This window comes from Coffea arabica, chromosome 10e, assembly GCF_036785885.1.
Source record: "Coffea arabica cultivar ET-39 chromosome 10e, Coffea Arabica ET-39 HiFi, whole genome shotgun sequence".
Classification (NCBI taxonomy): domain Eukaryota; kingdom Viridiplantae; phylum Streptophyta; class Magnoliopsida; order Gentianales; family Rubiaceae; genus Coffea; species Coffea arabica.
In genome coordinates this window covers 42,973,487-42,997,124 of record NC_092328.1, presented here as the reverse complement: position 1 = coordinate 42,997,124, position 23,638 = coordinate 42,973,487, and the positions used below count along the sequence as shown (strand labels likewise).

Sequence of the window (23,638 nt, the reverse complement as noted above, 5' to 3'; positions counted from 1 at the left end):
GTTAATTGAATCACAATGTTCAAACCATTTTTAGCGATCATTAAGCTGCCACGAGGTTTATTAATCATCACATATTTCCACTTTGATAACTATCCAGATACCGGACTCTAAATATTTAATTACAGGGAAACCTACATCTAAGCCATAGTCACTGAATTTCATATCTAGAGCCCCCAAGGGTTAGTTCGAGCGGTCCGCTCCCCCTCTTTAGGGTATGGTGGACTTACCTGAGCAACCAGGGTTCGAGCCCCCTTGCTACCGTGCTCGAGTGGAGTGGGGCCTCCTCTCCGGACCGGAGTGGGATTAGTCGGGCCCCATAAGGATTGACCCGGATATTCACTCCGTCAGAAAAAAAAAAAGAATTTCATATCTAGAGTTCCAAGTTTAAGGGGCTATTTCTTATCTAGAGTTCTAAGTTTAAGGGGCTTCTTCTTGTTTAAATTAACATGCAATATTCTAATCATGATTGTGACGGTAATTATGCCAGTTGACAAATAGCAAACACACAAAGTAATGAGCTTTATTCCAAGAATATTGATTTCTTGAAAGAACCTCCTTAGAGCTTGTTTAAAGTGTTTGACTAATAGATCAAGCTTTGTTTAACGTTGGGGAGGTGTATTTGACATAAATGGAGGCTTCAATCAAATTTATTGTCGAATACAAGCAAGAAATATTAGGTACAATTCTAGAGATACAATTATGTGTACTACTTGGTAGTTGCGTTTCACGCATATTTGGTATCCATGGTTTTCACATGAAGCGAAACTTAATGTTGACATATACACGATCTTATCCAGCAACACTTTTTCATTACGCAAAAATCAACATTAAAAAAAATAAAATAAAGTGAATAAAATAGACATTCAGTTCAGTGTCAAGAAAGTCTTTCCAAATGATCAGGATTTGGTCTTTTTTCTCAAGATATTTTGGAAATTTTTTGTTTCACGTAATTTTGGAGGATAGGGTGCTCAAAGGGAATATGGTGGAATATTATATGCATCACTTTTAGCGAAATATTAGGCCGAGCTACTAGAGTGATGAAAGATATTATTGATTTGATGGGATAATTTCAGAAACCTCCCTAGAGGTTTCTGACTATTTCACTGGCCTCCCTCTTAACTTTTGAAAATTATACTAACCTCCCTTGAAATTTATTATCTTGTAACATTTAGGTCCAACCAGCAATTAAAAAGTAATATTAGGAGAGAGAAGATAATATAATTTCACCATTGTCCCTCTTCTACTCAATTGTTTAATTAATGTAATATCAACCCAAACATTAAAGAAAACACTAAAATTTGCTGTTTATCATCAGGGAACAAATCACATATGACATCAAAAATAGTATATCATTATATATATTAAATTTAATGTAAGATCCAAATTGTTCTTTTCAGTTACAAACCCATTGTTAAACATGATCAACAACAAATAATCAAAAAAATTTGTAACCAAAATATTACAAAGAGCAAACTTTAATACCATAAAAATCTCAGTAACTAACCTTAATATGTTGACAAAAACATTTATGATGTTAAAGCTTATTTTATGTAATATTTTGGTTGCAAATTTTTTTATTATTGTTGTTGATCATGTTTGACATCGCTATATAACTGAAAAGAGTAATTTGGATCTTGTATTAAGTGAAAAAAAATAATATACTATTTTTTGATGTTATATGTGGGTTGATCCCTAATGATAAACAACAAATTTTAATATTTTTCTTTAATGTATGAATGGGTATTAAATTAATTAAATAATGTTATAAAAGAGGGGTAATGATGAAATCATATTATTTTTTCTTTTCTAAAGTCATTTTTTAATTGTTGATTGGGTCTAAAATAATTTTACAACATAATTAACCTCAAGGGAGGTTAGTGTTATTTTTAAAACATAGAGGGGGCTATAGTGAAATAGTCAGAAACAATTATCCCTAATTTGATTTTGGCAATCCCCATGAAAAATCGAAGATGATAGGTGCATTAAACAAGGGCATTTTGGGAACTTTATGTATGAATTGTAATCAAAGCCCTCTTGTTGCCTTAGAAGCAAATGAAGAAGATGGACAGCTTTTGAATCTACTTTTGAATTTGTAGAAGCTTTTGAAAAACCCTCTTGCTGAATCTGTAGAAGATGAACAACCCCACAACAAGAGAGCAGCCCTCTTCTAAGGCAACCTAGAAGCAGATGAAGACCGACTGACCTGTGGTTGTGGGGTTGTTCCATCTTAGTCTTTCATTGCTTGCCTGCTACAGAGGCTTCAGCAAAAGCAAGACAACAAGAAGTTCCCAAAATGCCAAGCCAAAATTCCTAAGCTGGTGCCGGACACTTTTGAAGTTTTAAGGCTCAGATATGTCAAAATTAGGTCAGGGAAAGGGAAAGTGACGCCGCCATGGCTGCAACACCGGTTGCAACAGGAAAACATTGAAAGTTTAAACAGACAGAGGACCCAACCCCAGAAAGAGGGATGGATCCTCTCAAACCCCTCCTCTCCCTCTCCCCCTCCCCCTCACATTTGCATCCGGGTTGCCCAGCCAAGATACGGGTCAGACTTGCCTCAAACACACTGAGCCATTTGCTCTACAAGTTAAATCATCACAGCCCTCTTGTTGCCTTAGAAGCAGATGAAGAAGAAGTACAAGGGTTAGTCATGTCAAGAAGAAGCAAGACGTTAGAGATCATTAAGGCTTCGTTTGGTTCGCCGGAAAGTTACATGGGAGTATTAAAGTCAGGCTCTTGAGGAAGCTCCTGGTCAGGCTGGAGAAGTTGGTTAAGCACGAGAGGTTTAGGACCAAGGCAGCCGTTCTGGGGTTCATGGGATCCGTGATCGAGTCCGGTGGGGCTCCTGTCGGGTTGATGCTGAGCAACTTGCTAGCGTGTCTGATGCAGTTTTTGAGCAGTGAGGATTGGGCAGCGAGGATTAGCTGAGAAAAGAACTGTTCCACGACGGAGGAGGTGGGTGGTTGGTGGCGGAGGTTGGTAATGGAGAGGAGATAATTCAAAGTTCCCAAAATGCACTTGTATAATGTTAAATTAGGAGCTAAATTACTTTTAGGTGGTGGCGCCGTCGTAGAAGGCCTTAATTGGACCCGAAAATTAAGTTCATCTATTAAATTGGCCAAAAATAAAAGTTAGGGACTAAATCGATGGGAAAAAAAAGTTTAGGGACGAAAATAGCCATTTTCCCTTTATAATCGCAACCGATGTAATTAACCTTGGAACTAGTGTCTGTCACCTAACTACAGTTCCTCACCTGCATATCTTAATATTTTGATCTGTACTACTAGGGAAACATTTCGCTTAATATTGTGGAGATACGAAGGCAACATTCACTTGGCCTAATTATACGCAGATTTGTCGACAGCATCCTGCAAGAGACCACCTCAAGTTCTCAACGTCCGTTGAAAAAGTTCCAAGGAGTTTTAGGCCTCTTGTTATTCAATCTCTTTGGTGCACCCCGTCAGCTTTCTAATTTATCGTAATTGCCTGCATAAAACAAGGCTAAAAAACTAAATTACTCGATACTCAAATCATCAACTCTTGAAGAGCTCCTTCGAATGTGATTTACCAAAGTAATCAAGCCAAATATGAACAGAGATTTGCATCTAGTAAAGTTTTGATCTGAACTCAAAAGGCGTAAACTTTGAAATTTATATATCAAAACTTAAGCGACTCGTATTCAGCTCTATAAATAAAAGTCAAACTTGTACATAACTTTAAATCCGTTAAAATAAATAAACAAGTTTAAGCTAGTGCTCAACTTGACTAAACTTGTTTACACCCTTATTGAATTGTAAGCATGAAAACTAGGAAGACAATTTAGCTTCAAGATACCCCCACTAGAAAAAAAATAGCAATTGCTTAGAGAGTAATCCATGATCACCTTGTAAAGACAAAATATACCAAGTAATGCTAATCTTTAGTATGTACTACCACCAAACCAGTTGACTTTTGACAATATATCCTCTAATCCGCCCTGTTGAGGCAAAGAAAAATATATCTAGAACATCATATAGAAATCTATCTTCTTGTAGAAATTAAGTAAAATGAATAGATCAGGTCAAAGCAGCCCACAATCGTACTTTCAAATAAACTAGGAATCGATTTTTGGACCAAACTCCTCCAACCCAATTAAATCTAGATAAGTTAGTCGTACAACATAGTTGTTTCTAATCTTTGAACTGTACGCCCTTTTAAAGATCTTGATAGAATTGAAACATTAGTACGTGTGAATCAATTGAAGATTGTCAAACCTTGAATACAACATCTTAAAGAGCTGATGATCATATGTGGAAGATTGTAGATATTGAAATGGAGGCTCTGACAGACCATGTCAACTGTAAAAAGCTAGTATACTAGATGTTGATTTTAGATGCATTAACTGCAGGGTGTTTTCATATCCCCTAAGGATAAAGAAATTTGAGCTACAATTTTTCCTTTAATTATTCCTGTAGAAAGACCTTCTACTTGTAATCAAAACAGCTTTAGCATGAATTTTGTCATAATACAAAGAGCCCCTCTTTGAATTCTGGGATTAATTGGTCATCCTTCAAATTTCTCACCATCTTGCATCATCCTCCATGGTGGTGTCAGACAAAATTTCTCTTTCCATACTATTTGTATTTAATTTGAAGATTATGTTCATAAACAGCGTATTAGGTAAGGTGATTGACATCAAAAGATAACAAAGACTTAATTTTACGATGCCGACCTGAAAACTTGCTATATATAGCTTAAGAAGATAGGTTTAAGGTCACTATAATTATGTCAAATCCGAAAGGATCATTATTATAAAAAGTCATAATACGCTTATTAAGGGATGTTTTAAATTGACCAAAGTATTTAATAAAATTCATGATGAGGTTTTGTTGAACTACTTTGAGAAATTTGTCATAGATGCTGCGTCCACGTAATCTAGATATACTTGAGGTTTTCTTTGTCGAAGTTTTCTAGGATATATCTTAGACCATACGTACCTTCTTCTTCTTTCATCTCTTTGAAAGGAAAAAAAAAAAAAAAAAGAGCAGTATCTATTGCTAACTTTAGCTAAATTACGTGACAGTTTCTTAATTGGGCAGAATATCCAACAGAAGAAATCAAAGAATTTTGAAAGAGATGTCACATGTGGCTAGTGTTTAAATTAATCTTTTCAATGCTAATATTCTAATCTCTTCCACATGTGTAAGAAAGGGTACTAAAATAGACCCCCTTTTTTTCTTTATAACCCGGAACATGCTCCGCCCCGAATCCTTTGGACCCGAGCAGGCACACCAAATCGGAGGGAAGCCGACAGTCCCATATAGCTTTCTCGGGCGAGTCAGGATGTACGACGTAGCGGGCACGAATCGAACCCTGGTCAGTGGAAAAACCAGCAACACAAGGCCGACCCCTCAACCCCTTTTAGTATGTTATGCAAATTTCTGCTGGACTAATTGAAATATGCTCTTTGTTACCTGCATTAGTTTGAAGGCCTTATAAATATATAGCAACTTAGAAAATCATAAGTTATTTTTGGTTTTTTTTTTTTGTTCAGGATAATTAAAGCGACTCAAGAACTGATCAATACAGAAAACAGTTGGAAATGCGACAAATTAAAGAAAATTAAAGTTAGAGAAAATGTAACAACGTAGATGTGAAAATTCCAACTCTGTGTTTCAGCTGGGTAGGCTTACGCCACTACATGAATGAGTGGCCCAAATGTGGTCTAATATCCACAACCCCACTACATGAAAGTAATTGTAAATTTAGATCCAAAAACTAAAGAAAACGAAGTCATACGATAAAGATAGCTAGATTGTTACCGTCCTTGTCTTCTGTATGGCAGTAACATTGATTATTGTTTTGGGCAACATCTCCTTAGAAGTTTAGAACATTTCAAGACCAACAACGTTTTAAGATTGTTGTCTTGTTAGGCTACTCATTAGCATTCACGAGTGGGAAACGGTTCAGTGGGTTCCCCACCTTGCTCTGCTCCCCAGCTTTGATTGAAATTGCAACAATCTAAATCATTTGGGACCCTCAGGGAAAGGATCAAAATTGGGCAGATTTGTGCTAGTGTCACAATGGATTCAACCATATCTAGAAGTACAGGGGTTGGTCCGAGTGGTAAGCGGCTCGGATTTGCTTAAGCAGGTTTCGTGTTCGAATCCTAGTATACGCAGACACCCCTGTTGGGAGACTCACCTACCATAGTCAGATGCGCGACGCGGGTCGGATCCAGATTAGTCGGGGCAAAGTTTCGGATACCGGGCGGGCAACCGAAAAAAAAAACCATATCTAGAAGTATATAAAATTTGACCAAATGATGTATATAGAGATGACATTTGGGACCAAAAGATTACAACAAAAGCTTTGAGAATAACAAATTTCGACTGTCTAATCCTATTTCCTGTGTAATTTGCATGTAGAATTTTAGGATTTGCCTTATTAGATCTCTATCATAAGGGAGGAGAAAATGTGAACCATCGCTAAGAAGGTATATATGCCAAAATTAAAATACGATTATTAGATATAATCGTACGTACAAATATATGCAAAGCGATATATAATTAAGAGTGGACAATTGCTCTCTACTTTGAAAAATTATAAAATACGGTTATAAAGTGTTTTAAGTTCAATCGGTATATATACAATTGTCTTTTTTAAATTTTGTAAACCTCCACATTCCCTTTATTTTTCCCTCTTCACAGAAATTATTATTTATCATCTATGTAAAAGTGTTGGATCCATTCAAAGTGAAAACTTAATGCCACTTGAAGGATAGAAAATCTCAAAAAAAAAAAAGTTTCAGCTAAATACATGACAGTAATCTTTTCTTGCTTAACTCCTTATCATTAAGGCATAATACATAGGCAAGCAATAAGAATTGTCTTCGCAATCAACCGATTCATTTGAAGTCCAATGAATATGAGGAATTTGAAGATATTAATAAATATTAACAACTGCTTTACTAAATGCAACACATACAAAGTAATAGAGAAATGGTTGATTTTCCAATGTAAAGACATCTTTATACATGCCAAAAGAAGATTTGTATGTGAATCAAAATGATGTAACATGCATCTAGACCTTTTCATAAGAAGAAGTTTAATAGACAGTGTAAGAAAAATTAGTTTATCAAAAAATATATAAATTTGGGGTGATTATACCTAGTATGTGCCTAGTATCATACGCATATGTAATGTTTATCTGAATAATAGAGGGAAAGCCTGAAGTCAAAGAAATAATTAAATTAACTTCATCTTTTTGGTTAAACTCATGTAAAGGTATTTTTAAACTAGTAGATCTAAATGTATAACATGTATACTTCAACGAGGATTTTAAATTTGAATCAAAATCATGTAACATGCATCCAGACCTTTTCATAAAAAGAACTTTAAAGAACAATGTAAGAGCTATATTGTTTGAATTGCAATTTTTTGAAGAAAACTTCTATATTTTTCGTAAACATATTTTTCAGCCACATTTTAATTCATATATATCAAATCGTTACAATATATTTTTTCACCAAAAATTCTAACAACTAGCAATTCAAACGGGTTCTCCAAAAAATATAAATCCGGGGTGATTATACCTAGTATCATATGCATATGTAATGTTTATCTGAATTATAACTGGTATCTGCCTAGTATCTATCATATGCATATGCAATGTTTATCTGAATTACACAGGGCAATCCTCAAAAAAAAAAAAAAAAAAAAAAAAATTAGTACAGGGCACATGGGAAAGCTCCGAGTCTAAGAAATATATATATTTATTTATTTATTTATTTATTTATTTATATCAATGTCGCCACCTAAAATATTAAATGAATTTCATCCTTTGGGCAAGTCAAAAACAAAAACACATCCACCCCAGATTGCAACAAAACCTTGATGTTCAAGCATGCATTAACACCGTGAATTACATAGGTCCACACCAGCACGCCATTGCGGCATATCTTCCCCCACTCCCCGCCGAAAAAACAAGAACGTCAAATGTACAGTGGAATTAGGGTCTTGGTCCCCCACTTGACCAGACACACAAATCTTTCTTTTTTCAAATATTACTGCATAAACAAAAGTGAGTATTTGATAATCACTTTGAGAAGTGGGAAAGCATTGCAAGTTGATGGTAATTTTTGTTCAATATATTGCACCTATGATTATGATACTTCTAGGACGCCAGGTAAGGTCATGATGATGATGATATGATCGTGGTTCGTGGACCAGGTGCTAAAGAAATCATGATATAATTCTAGCTAGGTAAGATGAACATTTGAAAACATAGAAGTCGTTGACTTGTTGCTGATATAACCGTGCCAATACATTTTTCTTTTTCCGGCCAGTTGGCGGCACAAGAATCCGATGGGCTTGAGCGGAGGTGCATGCATATTTGTAGTATGAGACTTATTTGCAAGTGTATATTCCCTCCGTCTCATAATCGTTATTGTCACATTTTCACTTTAACATTTTTTTTTTTGACTAGTTGGAGGCCAAGAATTCAGTGGGCTTAGGTGTTACTTAATTAATTCAGATGTTTAATTTTTGGTTATCAAACGGTTTGAATATGTTAAGATCTGAATCAATTAAGTTTAAGTGTTGAACTGATTTATTAAACAGGATCTTACTTCGCAAGTGTATATTCTTTCTGTCTCATCATTAATGTCACATTTCCACTTTATTGATATTTCAGAATAAGAATCACCATTTCATATGTATAGTTTTCAATTTTACAATACGAAAGAGTAACTTTTTAAAATATTAATATATATTTAATAATGGAATATTTTGAACTCAAAAGAATACATATGTAAATTCACTATGCCACGTCAGATTACTTTGTCTCCGTAAAAGATTAAATTTCTAAAGAATGGCTCTGATATCGGGACTAAGGAAGTCTAATATGTCATTACACATAGGACTGTCAACTGTCCGGGTCTAAACCCGGATTAGACCCGAATCCGTCAATTTTTTACAGGTCCGAATAGGGATATAATTCCATTACTCGGACCCGAATCCGAATCCATTTTATCAAAAAAAAAAAAAAAAAACGGGTCGAATACGAAATACATCATTCTGGCCTGTATTTGACCCGTATCCGAATATAAAATAGATATATATATATATACCAATAATATATCCCAAATTTATACCCCAAATTTACTTCTATACCCCAAAGGCCCAAACAACTAAATATTATCCACGGACATGCAGAGCCTTTGGCACATACAACACCTGTTGCGAAAGTATGAATTTGAATCTTACAAAAAGTATTTATCAATGCTAAACATTATACCTAGAAGATGTTAATTAACACATGCAATATAGCCCAGCTAAGACTTTAACCAAGTGACAACATTGAAATAATACTTGTTGGACAAAATTAAATTGACCTTTCTTAATAAAAAAAAAAAGTAGTACTTTTTCTAATTTTGTTGTAAAACAGGTTTCAGCTATTTTTTCGGGTAGACCCGAACCTGGATCCGGATTCGGGTAGACCCGTCGGATCCGGATCCGAAACATAAAGTAGAAGACCCGTCAGGTAAACGGGTTGGATACGGGACCAGTATAGTAGTAACGGGTCCAGGTCCGGAATAATGAATTACGGCCCGAATTCGACCCATTGATAGGTCTAATTACACAAACAGTAAAAAAGTAACTAATGAAACAGTTTCAACTTTGATTTTTTAGCTCTCTAGTTTGATAGAGCAAATTGTAATATGGAGATCGTCCGGTAGCTCTCTAGTTTGAATGCTTGTTTCCCCTCATACTTTAGGTAAGAAACACACACACACCGGATATAAACTAAACCCACGACCCAACCCAAATGCTTGTTTGAATGCTTGTTTGATCAATGGAAAATTTCAAACCTTATGAGAGAAAAAAGAAAGGAAAGAGAGAGAGAGGGAAGAGTTTGAAAGTCAAATCATTATAATCGGCTAACTAATATTCGTACCGCCAGATCAGAGAGATGAGAATCAATCCTACTTGCATCCATTTGTGTGATTACAAATTTGCAGATTCTTTGAATCTTTCATGGCAACATAATGTCGCAAGTTGGTGGTGCGTGAGTCAGCACAACTGGCTGCTCAGTTTGCGGACTTTATTCACCAAAAAAGAGAAAATTAATTAAAAAAGAAAAAAGAAAGAATGTCACGAAACACTAGATTCTGCCCTTTTCTTTTTTTTTTTTATTTTAGATGAGTGAAAAATTCTCTAGTTAATCCTTTTTCGCTCGTATAAAAATATTCATTAATTGTCCGATTCGACGACCCCGTAAGAATTGATCAGGACATTTCTGTATTGACAAAAAAAAATAAAATTGTCCGATTCGACATTTAAAGTCTCTCACGTTTTCCAATCTAAATAAATTCGGATGATGAAGATCTTTAATTTCTGTGGGTATAATGATTTCTAAATTATTAAAGAATTATAATTTTCCCAAATTGCTTTTAATTAGTACTTTAATAAGTGAAAAATAAAACAACGAAGAAAGTCACATTCTGAAAATTAGGATCTTTACTTGGGGAAGTTTTTATTTAACATTGTCGTATGTACAAGAGCAATCAATATCCATGAGTGATTAGTTGGACTTCTTTTTGAACCATATGTGGTCAAGCTTAAAATCATCTATAATCAATTCTTTTTAAAATACATATGCCTCGAAGTCTACATTGAATAATCAAATTACTTTAAGACCAATCCATTTATCTGACTTTTATGTTCAAGAAATCTTGAATTAACCTTGGAGCAATTATGCATGTGATTGAAAAAGACCTATAATATATAAAACTCAAAAACCCTAGAAAATTATTATAGGTCAAGAAATTCTTTTTTTAAAAAAAAAATTTGAGCTAAAATATCTTTTATAATTTACTAGCTAGTTTGATGAGGAAAATTCTTGATATATTAGAATTCATTAGATAATGCAATATTTCATATTATTATGCTTTGGCCATGTTTGAGTTCAAAATTCGAACTCATGAAACATATTAAACAAAAATATCTTTAGAGTTTAAAAGCCATTTTTCAGATGGAGGGGTTCTTTGAACCAATATTCCAATGCTTGAATTTGAATTTTTTTTTAACCCTTTATTATGTAAAATCTCATCAAATAAGCAACAACCTGCACTGTTAATATTGAAGAGCCACATATAAATTCATCTTTTAGTTGAAAACAACAAGATTACAAGTAAAAATAATTCAAAAAAAAATTGTAACAATAGCCCAAAAAAATAATGATGTGTGGATTTAATTCGTCCCAACAGTTTACAATTCCAAACTAGGAGGATCAAATTCAATACCTCCTGATGTCAGAATTTGTAATTTTCAGAATTACGGACAAATCTTAACTACTAATTTTTTTAAAAAATCTATCATTATTCTATTTCTTTATCTCTATTTTTGTAGGTATTATCAACTTGATTTATAGAATTTTTTCGATTATTTAAAATTCCAAACAACATAAGTAACGATGAAACGAGTGTTATTTATACAAGCACGTAACTTTTAAAGTTTAAGACGCCTGTCACCAAACTATTATTTTTATTTTGGAAATAACTTCACGAAAATCCAATTACTTTCTAAGTACTTCAAACAACCTATAAAATTTTGAAATAATTAAAAAAATTTCGTCAAATTCCTCAATCAAATCGCAGCCCACTACTGGACCAAGACATTCTAGACTAATAAACGTGGTGCCAAGGTTCTTCATTAAATTTGTACCTTAAATCTTGACTGGGGTAGACCCTTCCCAGGAGGTGATGTTAAAAGTGTGGATTGTGTGGAAGAAGATGAAGACTAGCAATGGCGGCTGTGGGAGGTCCAGCAGCGCCGCCCCTACCACGAAGTTTCTGGCGAACATGAGTCCAACACTAACTGAAAGTGAAAGGTTATGTTCATTTAACATAGACAGCCTTTTCTCTGCAAAATCTATCAAAAGTTTAGTCACGCCGCCCACTTTGTTAACTTTTCCAACTTAGTTTCACTTTCACCTATGACTGGAAATTAATGTTGTCTCCTACATAGGTTTTCTTGCTTCTAACTTTCAATGCCCAACTTTTGAACCATTTTTTTTTTCTTGAATTTTCTGTTCAGACTTTTGAATGGTAGGGGGTAGACACTCATTTCTCATACCACATGCCATAGATTTACCTTCTTTTGCTGGTGGGACCTTTGGGAGTGTTTGCCAACTAATTCGTTAGCTATCTCTATATATTGTAGGTATTCCATCTTGTTGAACATCCAAACAAAAATTTAAAATTTTTTTAAAAAAACAAGAAGAAGGAAAGGAAGAAAAAAGGATTCTTCTTCTAATATTTGTAATATGAAGTTAATAGGAAATTACCGTGTACATCAAATACAGACAACTTTTCTACGAAATTTTGGGTCATGTTTGGATTGCATTTTTCTGGACTTTTTTGTAGAAAAATTTTTGTAGTGATTTGATATATGTGAAGTAAAAAGGTGATTGAAAAATTTATTCACGAAAACGTAACAATTTTTCAAAGAATTTAAAAAATTACTACGTTTGTTTTTCGTGAATACATTTTTGTGGACAATAATAATCAAGTTGAGCAATTGTAAGATACATTTCATGATCCAGATGAAGTTTATTTGGAATTAGATGGATGAGATTAAATGTGGATCACAATTTCAATGAGTGACAAAATTTGTCGTACTTTTTGTACATGCTTGTCTTTGTATTTATCTTCATTGTCATAATTTCTTTCTCTATTGTGTTATTGCATACGTCATATGGTCAAATGAAAATAGTAATTGCTAAACCCTGGATCTATAATAATCTTGACAAATTTCATTAGATTAGAGACGACCCAACGGAATGAATTTCGTATCATTCTTGGTATCACAAAATACGCTATGCATTTTTAGTAATCAATGTGATAATATGTTTATTATCAAGCTTCAATTTAGTAGAACAGAGAAGGGGAAGAAATTTGTATCCTTAGATTCTCTTTTTCTTTCCCAACCTTTTGATTTGGATACAGACCAGCCTTTAATTTCATCATTATGGAATATTCGTGCATACATACATATACATATATATATATATATATATATATATATATGTATATAAGATTCCGAATAAAATGATTTTGAATATCGATTTATTAGTAAAAAACCTACTCTGACCTTTGAATTGTCGAAACAAGAACTTTATGTGAGAGTTGAGACACCAAAAGAAGAATTGGGAATTTTTTTGGTAGGATATCGAAGTGTTTTTCCTTGGAGATGGAAAATTCTTCCACCGGGTTTTATCAATTTGCAAATTCTTCCTTATTTAGTTAAAAGAATGAAATTGACTGATATTATGACAATACTCGGTAGCATAGATATCATTATGGGCTTCACAAATATTATTTAACATTTTAAGGAATTATCTTCACATTGATCAATTTATGAGTAAAATTTTGTGTATTACTCAGTTAATAGTTATTGGATCTTAAGGAAAAAAAAAAACTAAAATATGATATTTATAAAAGAGAAGTAGCAATATAATAAAAAAATAGAATAGACAGTGGCACAGGGATTGAGACAGAAGATGTGTTGCGTGGAAATACCAAGAATATTTTTTGTTTGCTAAAATCATGATTTAAAAATTCTTTTCTTAACACGGTTGTCCGGTTTGAATCACCAAGTTTGGATCCGGGAATCCTATTCTTTATCAATCTTGTGTGCTCAAAAAGAGAGGCTAGGATTCAGATAAACAAAAACAGATAAATTCTCCTTTATCTTTTTTTATCCATAAATAGTGCTGGCTATTTAATTCCCAAATTTGAGAATTTTCATATGACAAATAAGAATCACCACAAAACAATTTGATAACTTTTTTGATAAAGTTATTATCTTGAAAAAGATGTGATCGACAATCCATGATTTCTCTAGCTTTTCCCTGGTTTCTGGAATCAAACAAAATGCCACCGCCATCAGATTTGTTTGACAGACCATCAAGCCACTTGCACCTAACATGCATGTCTCTTCCAGAAACTTGCATGGCCACTACCTGGAAGCAATACAATCTAGAATTATATGTAAATTATTCTACAGTAATACCTAACCTAATCTACAAATATTAACATCAGTATAATTTAGAATAAAGTTCCATGTATTCTAATGGCAACTTGAATATCTCCATCCAATTCATTCTAGGGGATCGGTTCTCTAGATACATGATTAAAAAAAAAAAATTATTGTTAGACTAGCTTAATTGTTTGGTGGGCTTTGGGCGTTAGTCTTTTGGATAAGGGAAGTTAAATCGAGAAAATACTCCGTATGCAAGAGGAGCAATACAAGTATAATAGATGCATTCAAATAGTAAACTTTGCATAAATTATATGTAGTATCTAGGGCTGCACACAAATCCAGTCACTCGCGAACCAATCGCGAACAGCTCGAGACAAAACTCGACTAGAGCTCGAATCAAGTCGAGTTTGAACTGACCAAGTCGAATTCGAATTCAAATTCAACTTCAAAAATATTGCGAGACCGCTCGATTGTATATATTTATATATTTTTTGTTTTAATAATGAAATTGCATATATACATATCCCTAATATCTTCTTATTTATTAAGAAAATTTATTATTTTATTTATTTTTCAAACATAAAATAATTTTTTTTAAGTTCAAGCTCGAGCTTAATCTTTATATTGAGAGCTCGTCGAATTTGAATTTGATAAAATCGAGTCAAGATTCGACTCAATTAGACCAAAATTCAACTCGATTCGACTCGTTTGCAACTCTAGTAGTAACAAGCGATCCACCCCTTAGCAACGCCCATAATAATATCATGAAATAAAAGAAACTTGTACATTAGTAACTTCTACTGTATTATATCAATTAAGGCAAAAACTTCTACATCGATTAGTAACCTAGGAATTAGAGATTATGAATTCAAATCCCTCCTTTCCTTATTTGCTTCTTAAACGTCACTCCTTTCTTGCGAGCAAAAATTTTCAAAAAAGAAAAAGAAAAAGAAAAACAAACTTCTATATTAATTAAGAAGGAAAACAATAAGGGTATTATGATGCCCATATTCCGGTTCGACTCAACGACTACAGTCTATACCTCAAGATGCATTGAAAAACAACTGATAGAACATTTTGAGAGATGATATACATTTCAAGCACTAGTGGACTTGCTATGCAAAATTTTGCAAAATAGCGAGATCTTGCAGCCACCTCACCACACTGACTTCTTAGAAGTTAGAACTTACTGCTGCTAGGATGTTACTATTTTTAGATGTTATGACATCAGCTGATCATCTACAATTACTTCATTCTTAAGTAACAAACTATTAGAGTTGTGGTCATCACCATTAAAGGTGATGCTGGAGGTCAGGGGTTCAATCCCTACCTCTCATAAATTTGCCACAATTTGTGGCGGTTAAAAAAAAAAAAAAAAAAAACTATTAGAGTTTTCCTTTTTCCAATTTTACTTTTAAACTTCATAATGCAAAAAAAGGGTTCACTTTGCTATGCACAGGAAACCAAAAAAAAAATTAGATGAGGATTTTTCTTTTTTTTTTTTGTTTAATCTATTTAAGGGTTAATATTGCGCTCAAGATATCAATTCTTTTGTTTTCGATCCACGGTCAGACAAATGTGCAATGTTCTTCATCAGAGGTAATCGGTTTTTCAATCCAGATTTGAAGATAAAGGTTAACTTTCATTGAAAAGAAATTACACGAGATTGAGAACTGTTTAAAAGAATTGAAAACTACTTAAAGCAGAAACGGTTTTTCATTTCAAATTATTCCAGTGCACCAAGGCGTGCCTTCACAAGTCATATCCTAGCCATTTGGTCCATTTCAATCTGTATAATCTCATTCATTGGTTATATGTGAAAGGAATGACTGAATTCATATTCTTTCATTTTAAATCCACACTTTTAATGACCATGACTTGTTCCATTAAGACTGAATACAATGTATGAATTCAGAATAGAAGAATGTTTCTCCAGCCAAACTAATACTACAAATTCACGACGGCTTAGGGTTTGCAAAGTCACATCAATCTGAGGAAAAAATTGTGTGTGTATGGATTGGAAATTATTTGGAATAACACGACGATATCACTCTTTGTGATGTAATATAATACACATGAAATTAAAAAATATTATCATTGAGAATACAAAAAAAGTGATTAAAAATATATTTATGATACGAACAAATTGTTTGTATAGGTATTATTTGCACAAAAATTATTTATTTGGATCACAAACACAATTTTCAATACACATTTTTATCTTTCTAGCCACCGTTTTATCTTACATATATCACCTCACGAAAAGTGTTAATAATTATTTCAAAAAATTGAGCATCCAAAATAGGAAACTGTGGGGTGTCAATTCAACATCCTTTTCTTTCTCTTTTTATAAGTGAGAGGATTCGAATGTAAAATCTATAACTTACGGAAAACTGTACTATATCAATTCAACATTTTTTTTAATATAAATGAGAGAATTTAAATTTAAATTTTTTTACTTACACTCCTTTCTCCGAACCATCCAACTCATCACTTACGAAACTGTAGAGTGTCAATTCCACATCTCTAATTCTTTTCTCTGAAGCAACATTTACCGGTCTGGGAATTTGATTCCTTTGATGGGCATATTCCTCGCCAAAATTCCTCCGTATTTTAAGATAAGGTCAGCCGTCAGGTAAGTATACAGTCAAAAGTTTTGACTTGGATTTTGTAAAAGTCCAGATAAATCCCTACGACCACATCATCATGATTGTGACCAGAATCACCCAATGATATTGTGACACGCTGACTCAGAAACGCAGGACCTGGAATGACCTATGCGAAGTTACAATGCATGACCCAACCCAAGACTGTTCGAGGCCATGGCAGAATTAATCTTTTTTAATAAATTTGAATTTTTTTCTCTAATTAATTCTTTTTTGTAGTTTCTTTCTCTTTTAACAATTTAATCCCTTTTAATAAATTTAAATTTTTTATTTTGATTTTCCTCTCTCTTTCGATAAACTTATTTTTATCCATAAATTCAATTAGTTTTTATATCCATGTGTATTAAGATTATTTGGTTTTATTTACTTCATTAAAGTTTCTAAACATTTAATATTCATTCACGGAGAAAATATGTCTTTGCATCTGTGGTATTTAATAATTGAACCAAAAATTAATATGGTATCTGACCACTTAAATGGTCGTGAATAAATAAGAATGTTGTTTTATTTTTATAAATTATTCATGCTTCCATAAATTCACAACTAATACTAATATAAAAAAGAAAACTTGTTAATGTACTGATTAAAATACTTGTTAATTTATTTAACAAGCATTTTTTAAAGGGTTTATACATGAGAGGCCTATCGGGGCACGTGTTAAAAGGATCCGAATATTAATATTTTTGAAAATGTAAAATTAATCAAGGAAGTGTTTATGGCAATAAATTTAAGTTTAAGCATTTATAAATTTAATCAAATTTAAATAAAATACGCTAACTATTTTTATTGGCTTATTTGTTCCATCATCAAATTTAGGAATAATTAACAAAATGCAGCATCGACCATAGCTAGTGAAGTCTTTCAAGAACAATTAAATTGTAGGTCGGAATGATACTTAAAACATCGAAATCAAGATACGCAGAGAGTCAAAACTCTTAGGTCCCTTGTTACACTAAGTTACTAACTAGCAAGAACAAGCTTCGTATTGTTTGATCCTTACCAACTAATTATCTTCCATGTTAAAATGAGTAAAAATGCTCAGTGGTTTTGTTGTTTCACAACATAAATCAGGATGGACTGTAAATGAGATAAACTTGGACAAGATTTACACCAAATCCTGTACAAACTTAGATCAATAATCAAAGAAGTAAATAACTAAAGCCAAGTACTTTCCCTCGAGTTTGGCCTGAATATGCTCATTCAAACTTGTTGGTTTAATTAGCCAAGCTCTCCAAACGATATATAAATCACATTTTTTTAGTAATTTTTCCCCCTAACACAGGAGAGGTGGAATTTACATAAGATGCAAGAAGAGGGAATGGGAATTTGAAAGAATCTAGCATGTTGCAATTTTTTTTTTTTTCATTATCTAGTCAATTACTATTGTGCTGAAAAGTCTCATCACTCTTAACCAAAGTACAAAACATTTTCTTAAAATGCATTGTCTTTTAATTACATTGTTTAATTACTTAAGATAACTCTAAAAACATACTCCCTCCGTCCCACTTTGATAGTCCTATTTTCCTTTTTCGTCTATCCCAAATTGTAGTCCACTTTCCAATTGAAGAATGTAGTTATATTTTAATTTTTCTAAAATACACTTATTCAATGTAAGTTGTTGTTATTATAAACCTACCCCATTTAATGAGAGTTGATTCTTTTTTTACCATCAATTCAAGTTCCCATAAAAGTTGTACTCTAATTAATGCGAGGGTATTTTAGGAAAATAGCTATCTAAATTTATTATTTCAACAAAGTTAACTACTTTTTCTTAATCCGTGTGAAAAAGAAATCAGGACTATCAAAGTGGGACGGAGGGAGTATTAAAGATGAAGTAATAGTAATCCCAAAAAGTAGTAAAAGTATTTTCCTTGAGAATCTTTGGATAGTCATGTGCCAACAAAAAAAGGATCAAATACTTCTTGAATAATATACAAAGTGTGCTCATTTACTATCCCAAAAAAGGATAAGACTATGGGTTATGGGTAAAGGCATATTGAAGTTTTGTCCATCCTTTGATTTTCCAAAACATAGTATTATTATTATGATTGACTTGAAATAATGGCTTCATTAGCCACTTATCTATTATTAACCTTTAAGCACAGAGACTTTACTCAAGTTGGCAAAGACATTAACGTGGATAATGAAAGTGTTAACTACAAACATTTCAAACCTTTTAACATAAATTTTACCCATTTCAACTAACGTTAACATATAAACATTTTTACAAACCTCTAAAGCCCACAATTTTCTATCTATGGTTTACCTAATATTTAAAGAGAGAAAGAGAAACGTTGATGATGACTCGATTGATTGCGTAATAGCCAATCATATCTCAGATTCCTTTGCATGCGCAGTTTAATGAGAGTTTATTGACATTTGACAATGATGTTTATTTAAGAATTCCATCATTATGCCCTTTCTTTGTTAGGACTTTTTTGTTTTCTTGCTGGACTATACTTGCGGATAATACCACTGCACAAATCCGCGTCCGTTCAACAGTCGTCTTGACATGATATAAGATAATGAAAAAAGTTTATAGACTTCTTATCTTATCTTTTTTTTTTTTGGATGAGATTGGAACTAAGAAAATTATATTTCGCCCTTTTTTTTCTTCTTCTCCTTCTCCTTTTAGTTCTTTTCTAAACCTAGCAACCAACACCTCCTTACTTTCAGTTTCAAGATTTTCCTACGAATTTATTTCTTGTTTAAGTCTTAACCCTTTTCTAAGCCTAGCCACCAACACCTCCTCACTTTCACTTTCAAGGTTTTCCTACGGGTTTATTTCTTTTTTACACAAGTCTCTGCTCGCCTAGAATTTCCTATTAAGAGTTTTTCTTTGTACCTTTGTTGTACTTGAACGTCAATCTAAATTCCTTTTATCATACTTGGAGTAGTTTCAATTCTGATCTGGTTTAAGTTTAGTTCAAAATGATAACTATCATCTAAGCTCCAAGCTTAGTACTTATGCTTTAGGCATTACTTTTGATGAGAAACTTTTGTTTCCTTAGTGGTTAAATGACCGCTTGTATAGTTTCATCGAGCCTTTGCTCGTACTTGTACATCTTTTGAAAAGGAATACAACCATATATCGTTTTGAAAAAAAAAAAATTCTGATCTGGTTATTGAATGCATGTTGGGATATAAAGATAATTTGAAGTTGGAATGTGAAGACATGGCGTTTCAAGAGTTTTATTTTTGTTTAATTTTCAACTTGAAAGGGGATCCATTCCCTTTGCTGTATTTGTTACCACAATTTTTTGATGTCTTAGCAAAAGTGTAAATTCAATGGTATAATGTACAACGCCCTTTACAGGTAGGTGGGAGGGGGGATGGATTCGAGGAAGAGAGTATAAGTGAAATTTCCGAATTTAAATCCTGTGACTTATATTAAAAGAAAAAGAAAATCAACATTTATAGGTACTTTTTGTTACTTTTAAAAGAAAAATAAATCATCAGCTCTAAAGAAAGGGGGAAAATATTCTACATTCTCTAGTCCTTCCATTTTCCACTAATTCTCTCCCCAGCCTAACCTAATTCCTCTTAAGGTATAAACTTATTGAGATGAGAATGGAAGAAAATTAAACTTGCAATGTGATAAAATTATTTTTTTTTTAAACTTGCTACATTACCTTTTTCTTTTCTTTCCAAAAAAAATTATTTATTTTTCTGTAAATCCTCCAACCACCATAATCCCCCAATGGACCAGCGTAGGCCAACAACCCCAAAATCATATCACGTCAGTAATAAAGCTCTGACTCGATACCAAAAGAAAAACAAATAAGCATCTTTGATCATCTCTAGAGGAATTTTTTGGGTAGAAAGTCAATGGCTCTATTTGGAAATAACGTTTCGTTTGGAAAAGTGTTTTCATACTATTTCCTTAACATATTTTTCTAGTCAATGTTTCATCTTTCTAATTTAATTTTTATCTTACATATATTACGTCAACATTGCATTTTGTTGCCACATCAAACTTATATATATTCTCGTACGATTTCTTTAAACAAAAAAGCACTTTTAACAAAATAAGTCAGTGAACTCAGATACCCCCCTTTTAAACCATTTTCATATTCATTCTCATGCAAATAAATCCTTAACCTACGTTCACAATTTTTTTGATAATCTCAAGAACATTTCATTTCCCACTCACATTTTCTTCTTGCACAAACTTCGATTCAAAAAGTGCTGCAGCAATTTGTAAAATTTTTACACTATTTTTTCTTTACCTCTTTTCACCTATATTTTTTATTATCTCACACATATCACATAACAAAATCTGTTAAGTCTATTAAAATAAATTTGCATCAAATAATATTCAATCCCATTTTTTTAAAAAAAAATTCTTACAAAAACATGAAAATCCAAATAGAATTTTTAAAAATAGTGAATAGGTGTACTTTTAAGTTTGTATCTTGTACAGCTCATAATAATAAATTTTACAACCAAGTTATATTATTAATTTAAAAAGAAAAAGTGCTAAAAGAAAACATAGCATTAAATTGAAAGCTACATCGCCCCCTTGCCAATGTGTCAAGCTGATCGGTGCTCTTTGACAAACTTTTGACACATTGAATCATCTCCCCACTCCCGGCTTTATCATTACAAGACAAATCACACCCCTTCAATCACGTACTCATTACTCGGGCTTACGTGTCCCCTTCCTCCACCGTCCGATCCACTCCCTTCATCCCCCCCTCCAATTTAGCTGACTCAGAAATCCCCAAGAATTGAATAGCAAGTTCGAGGAAACCGTTATGCTGAGTCGCATCCTCATCACACGTAGTACATCCCTCCAAATTTGTGTACGTAAGCAGTGACAGAAGCACTCCCCTCCATGTGGGCTATCGGCACGCACGAACCCCACTTCTCTCCTCGACACGTGTCCCTTTTATCCTCATCCTACCCTTTTTGCCCCTCGCCATCCTTTTATCGCCCACGTGTCTTCTAGAAACCTGCAGCCTTTCCCCGCCACGTGTCCCCCTTCTTCGCCTATATATTCCCCTCTTTCCCTTCTGTCCGAAGTTTCAACCTTCAGCCTTCAGCTCCTCCTCCGCCTCCTCCTCCTCCGCCTCCTCCTACCATCCTTAGTACCAGTACTAGGCTAGTCTAGCAGAGAAGAAAATTCAAAAAAAAAAAAGAAATTAGAAATTTCGCAAAGGGCAAAAAAGGGAGGACAAAAATGGGTTCCGATTTGCAATTGCCGCCTGGTTTCAGATTCCATCCGACCGATGAAGAACTTGTGATGCATTATCTGTGTAGAAAATGTGCTTCTCAAGTGATTGCTGTTCCTATTATCGCAGAAATTGACCTCTACAAATATGACCCATGGGATTTACCTGGTATATATATATATATTTTTTGCTATTATTCTTGTTGAATGTTTGAAAGAAATTAGACTAGAAAGGCCTCAAATCTGTACAATTTCTTTTTTTGTTTTTGGTCTAATTTTTTATTTTTGTATGCAGGTTTGGCTTTGTACGGGGAGAAAGAATGGTACTTCTTCTCGCCGAGGGACAGGAAGTATCCGAACGGGTCGAGGCCGAATAGGGCGGCGGGGAGCGGGTACTGGAAGGCAACCGGCGCGGATAAGCCGATTGGAAACCCGAAGCCGGTTGGAATAAAAAAGGCGCTGGTTTTTTACGCCGGAAAAGCTCCCAAGGGCGAGAAGACTAACTGGATTATGCATGAGTACCGGCTCGCCGACGTCGATCGTTCTGCTCGGAAAAAGAACAACAACAACTTGAGGGTGGGTGGTTAAATGCGAAATGACGATTCTGCCTTAAATATTAAAGCTGTCGTCTCCCCCATCTGAGATTTAGATTAGGGAGAGGATTGGTTTTTTCCTCGGGATAAGACTAGATTTTTCAACGAGTGGACTAATAATTATTTAAAAAAAAAAAAAGACAAAGAAAGGGCCTCGCTCATTAATTTTGAGAATTATATTGATTTTTTTTAATTAATGGGGGTTTAAATAAATGAAAATTAATAAAATGAAGTGTTTGGACGGTCTTGATTTAATGTGATTCTGATCGAACGGTTCTGGATTTTGCAGTTGGATGATTGGGTGCTGTGCCGGATATACAACAAAAAGGGCTCAATCGATAAGCAACAAGTGAGCAGCATCAGCCGGAAAATGATGATGATGAGCAACAGCAGGCAAGTGGAGGAGACAGAAGAGGACAAAAAGCCGGTGATAATGACGTCATTGGCCGAGACATCACCGGTGGTGTACAGCGATTTCATGTACCTCGACCCAGCGGATTCCGTCCCCAAGCTGCACACCGACTCCAGCTGTTCGGAGCAAGTGGTCTCCCCTGAATTCTCCTCGCACAACACGTGCGAAGTCCAGAGCGAGCGCAAGCTGAGCGACTGGGAGAAAGCCGCCCTCGATTTTCCCTTTAATTACGTGGATGCCCCTGCCATGGACAGCACCGGAAATGCATTGATGAATCCTCCTCCTCCTCCTCCTCACTTCCAGGGGAGTTATCAGATGTCGCCGCTCCAGGATATGTTCATGTACCTGCAGAGGCCGTATTAACTTAAGGAGGGGGGGAAAAAGAAAAGGGAAAAATTGAATTATTACAGTGGAAAACATGAAAATTGAAATTCATGAGCGTCGCACGTGTAACATGAGACCTAGGTCTGTGAGTGTGCACGTGAGAGCTTTGCATAGGGTAGGGTCCTTAGGGAGAACTGGAGAAGTAGAGGACTAGAAAATTAATTAATGAAAAAAAAAATAGTCTAGTAGCTGTAGTGGTAAGTAGTAGTAGTCATGGTGGGTTTTAAGGGGTAAAATGGGAAAATAGTGTCCTCGAATTTCTTGAGTTGGAATTTGTTAATAGAAAGTTGGAATTTCATGTGTATATAGACAAGGTGTCGTATATGCATGCATGATGGAAAAGTTTTTATGGAGGGTTTCAATGGATATTTTGTAAATTTTGTGCT

The 23,638-nt window shown here is 34.0% G+C and overlaps 1 protein-coding gene across 1 annotated transcript; it reads left to right on the top strand.

Moving 5' to 3' along the window:
• The first annotated feature begins 21,719 nt into the window (after window positions 1-21,719).
• LOC113712821 (NAC domain-containing protein 2-like) lies at window positions 21,720-23,638 on the top strand. The gene is made up of 3 exons (XM_027236416.2): window positions 21,720-22,032; window positions 22,159-22,439; window positions 22,746-23,638. Exons 1-3 carry the CDS (start codon window positions 21,873-21,875, stop codon window positions 23,229-23,231), a joined length of 927 nt encoding a protein of 308 aa, XP_027092217.1. The 5' UTR covers window positions 21,720-21,872; the 3' UTR covers window positions 23,232-23,638.

Bases quoted from the DNA above. Each gene is read 5' to 3' on its own strand.
- LOC113712821 (XM_027236416.2), top strand. From the start codon at position 21,873: ATGGGTTCCGATTTGCAATTGCCGCCTGGTTTCAGATTCCATCCGACC. The intron at 22,033-22,158 runs GTATATATATAT...TTTTGTATGCAG, and splicing joins TGACCCATGGGATTTACCTG to GTTTGGCTTTGTACGGGGAG. The intron at 22,440-22,745 runs GTGGGTGGTTAA...TGGATTTTGCAG, and splicing joins AGAACAACAACAACTTGAGG to TTGGATGATTGGGTGCTGTG.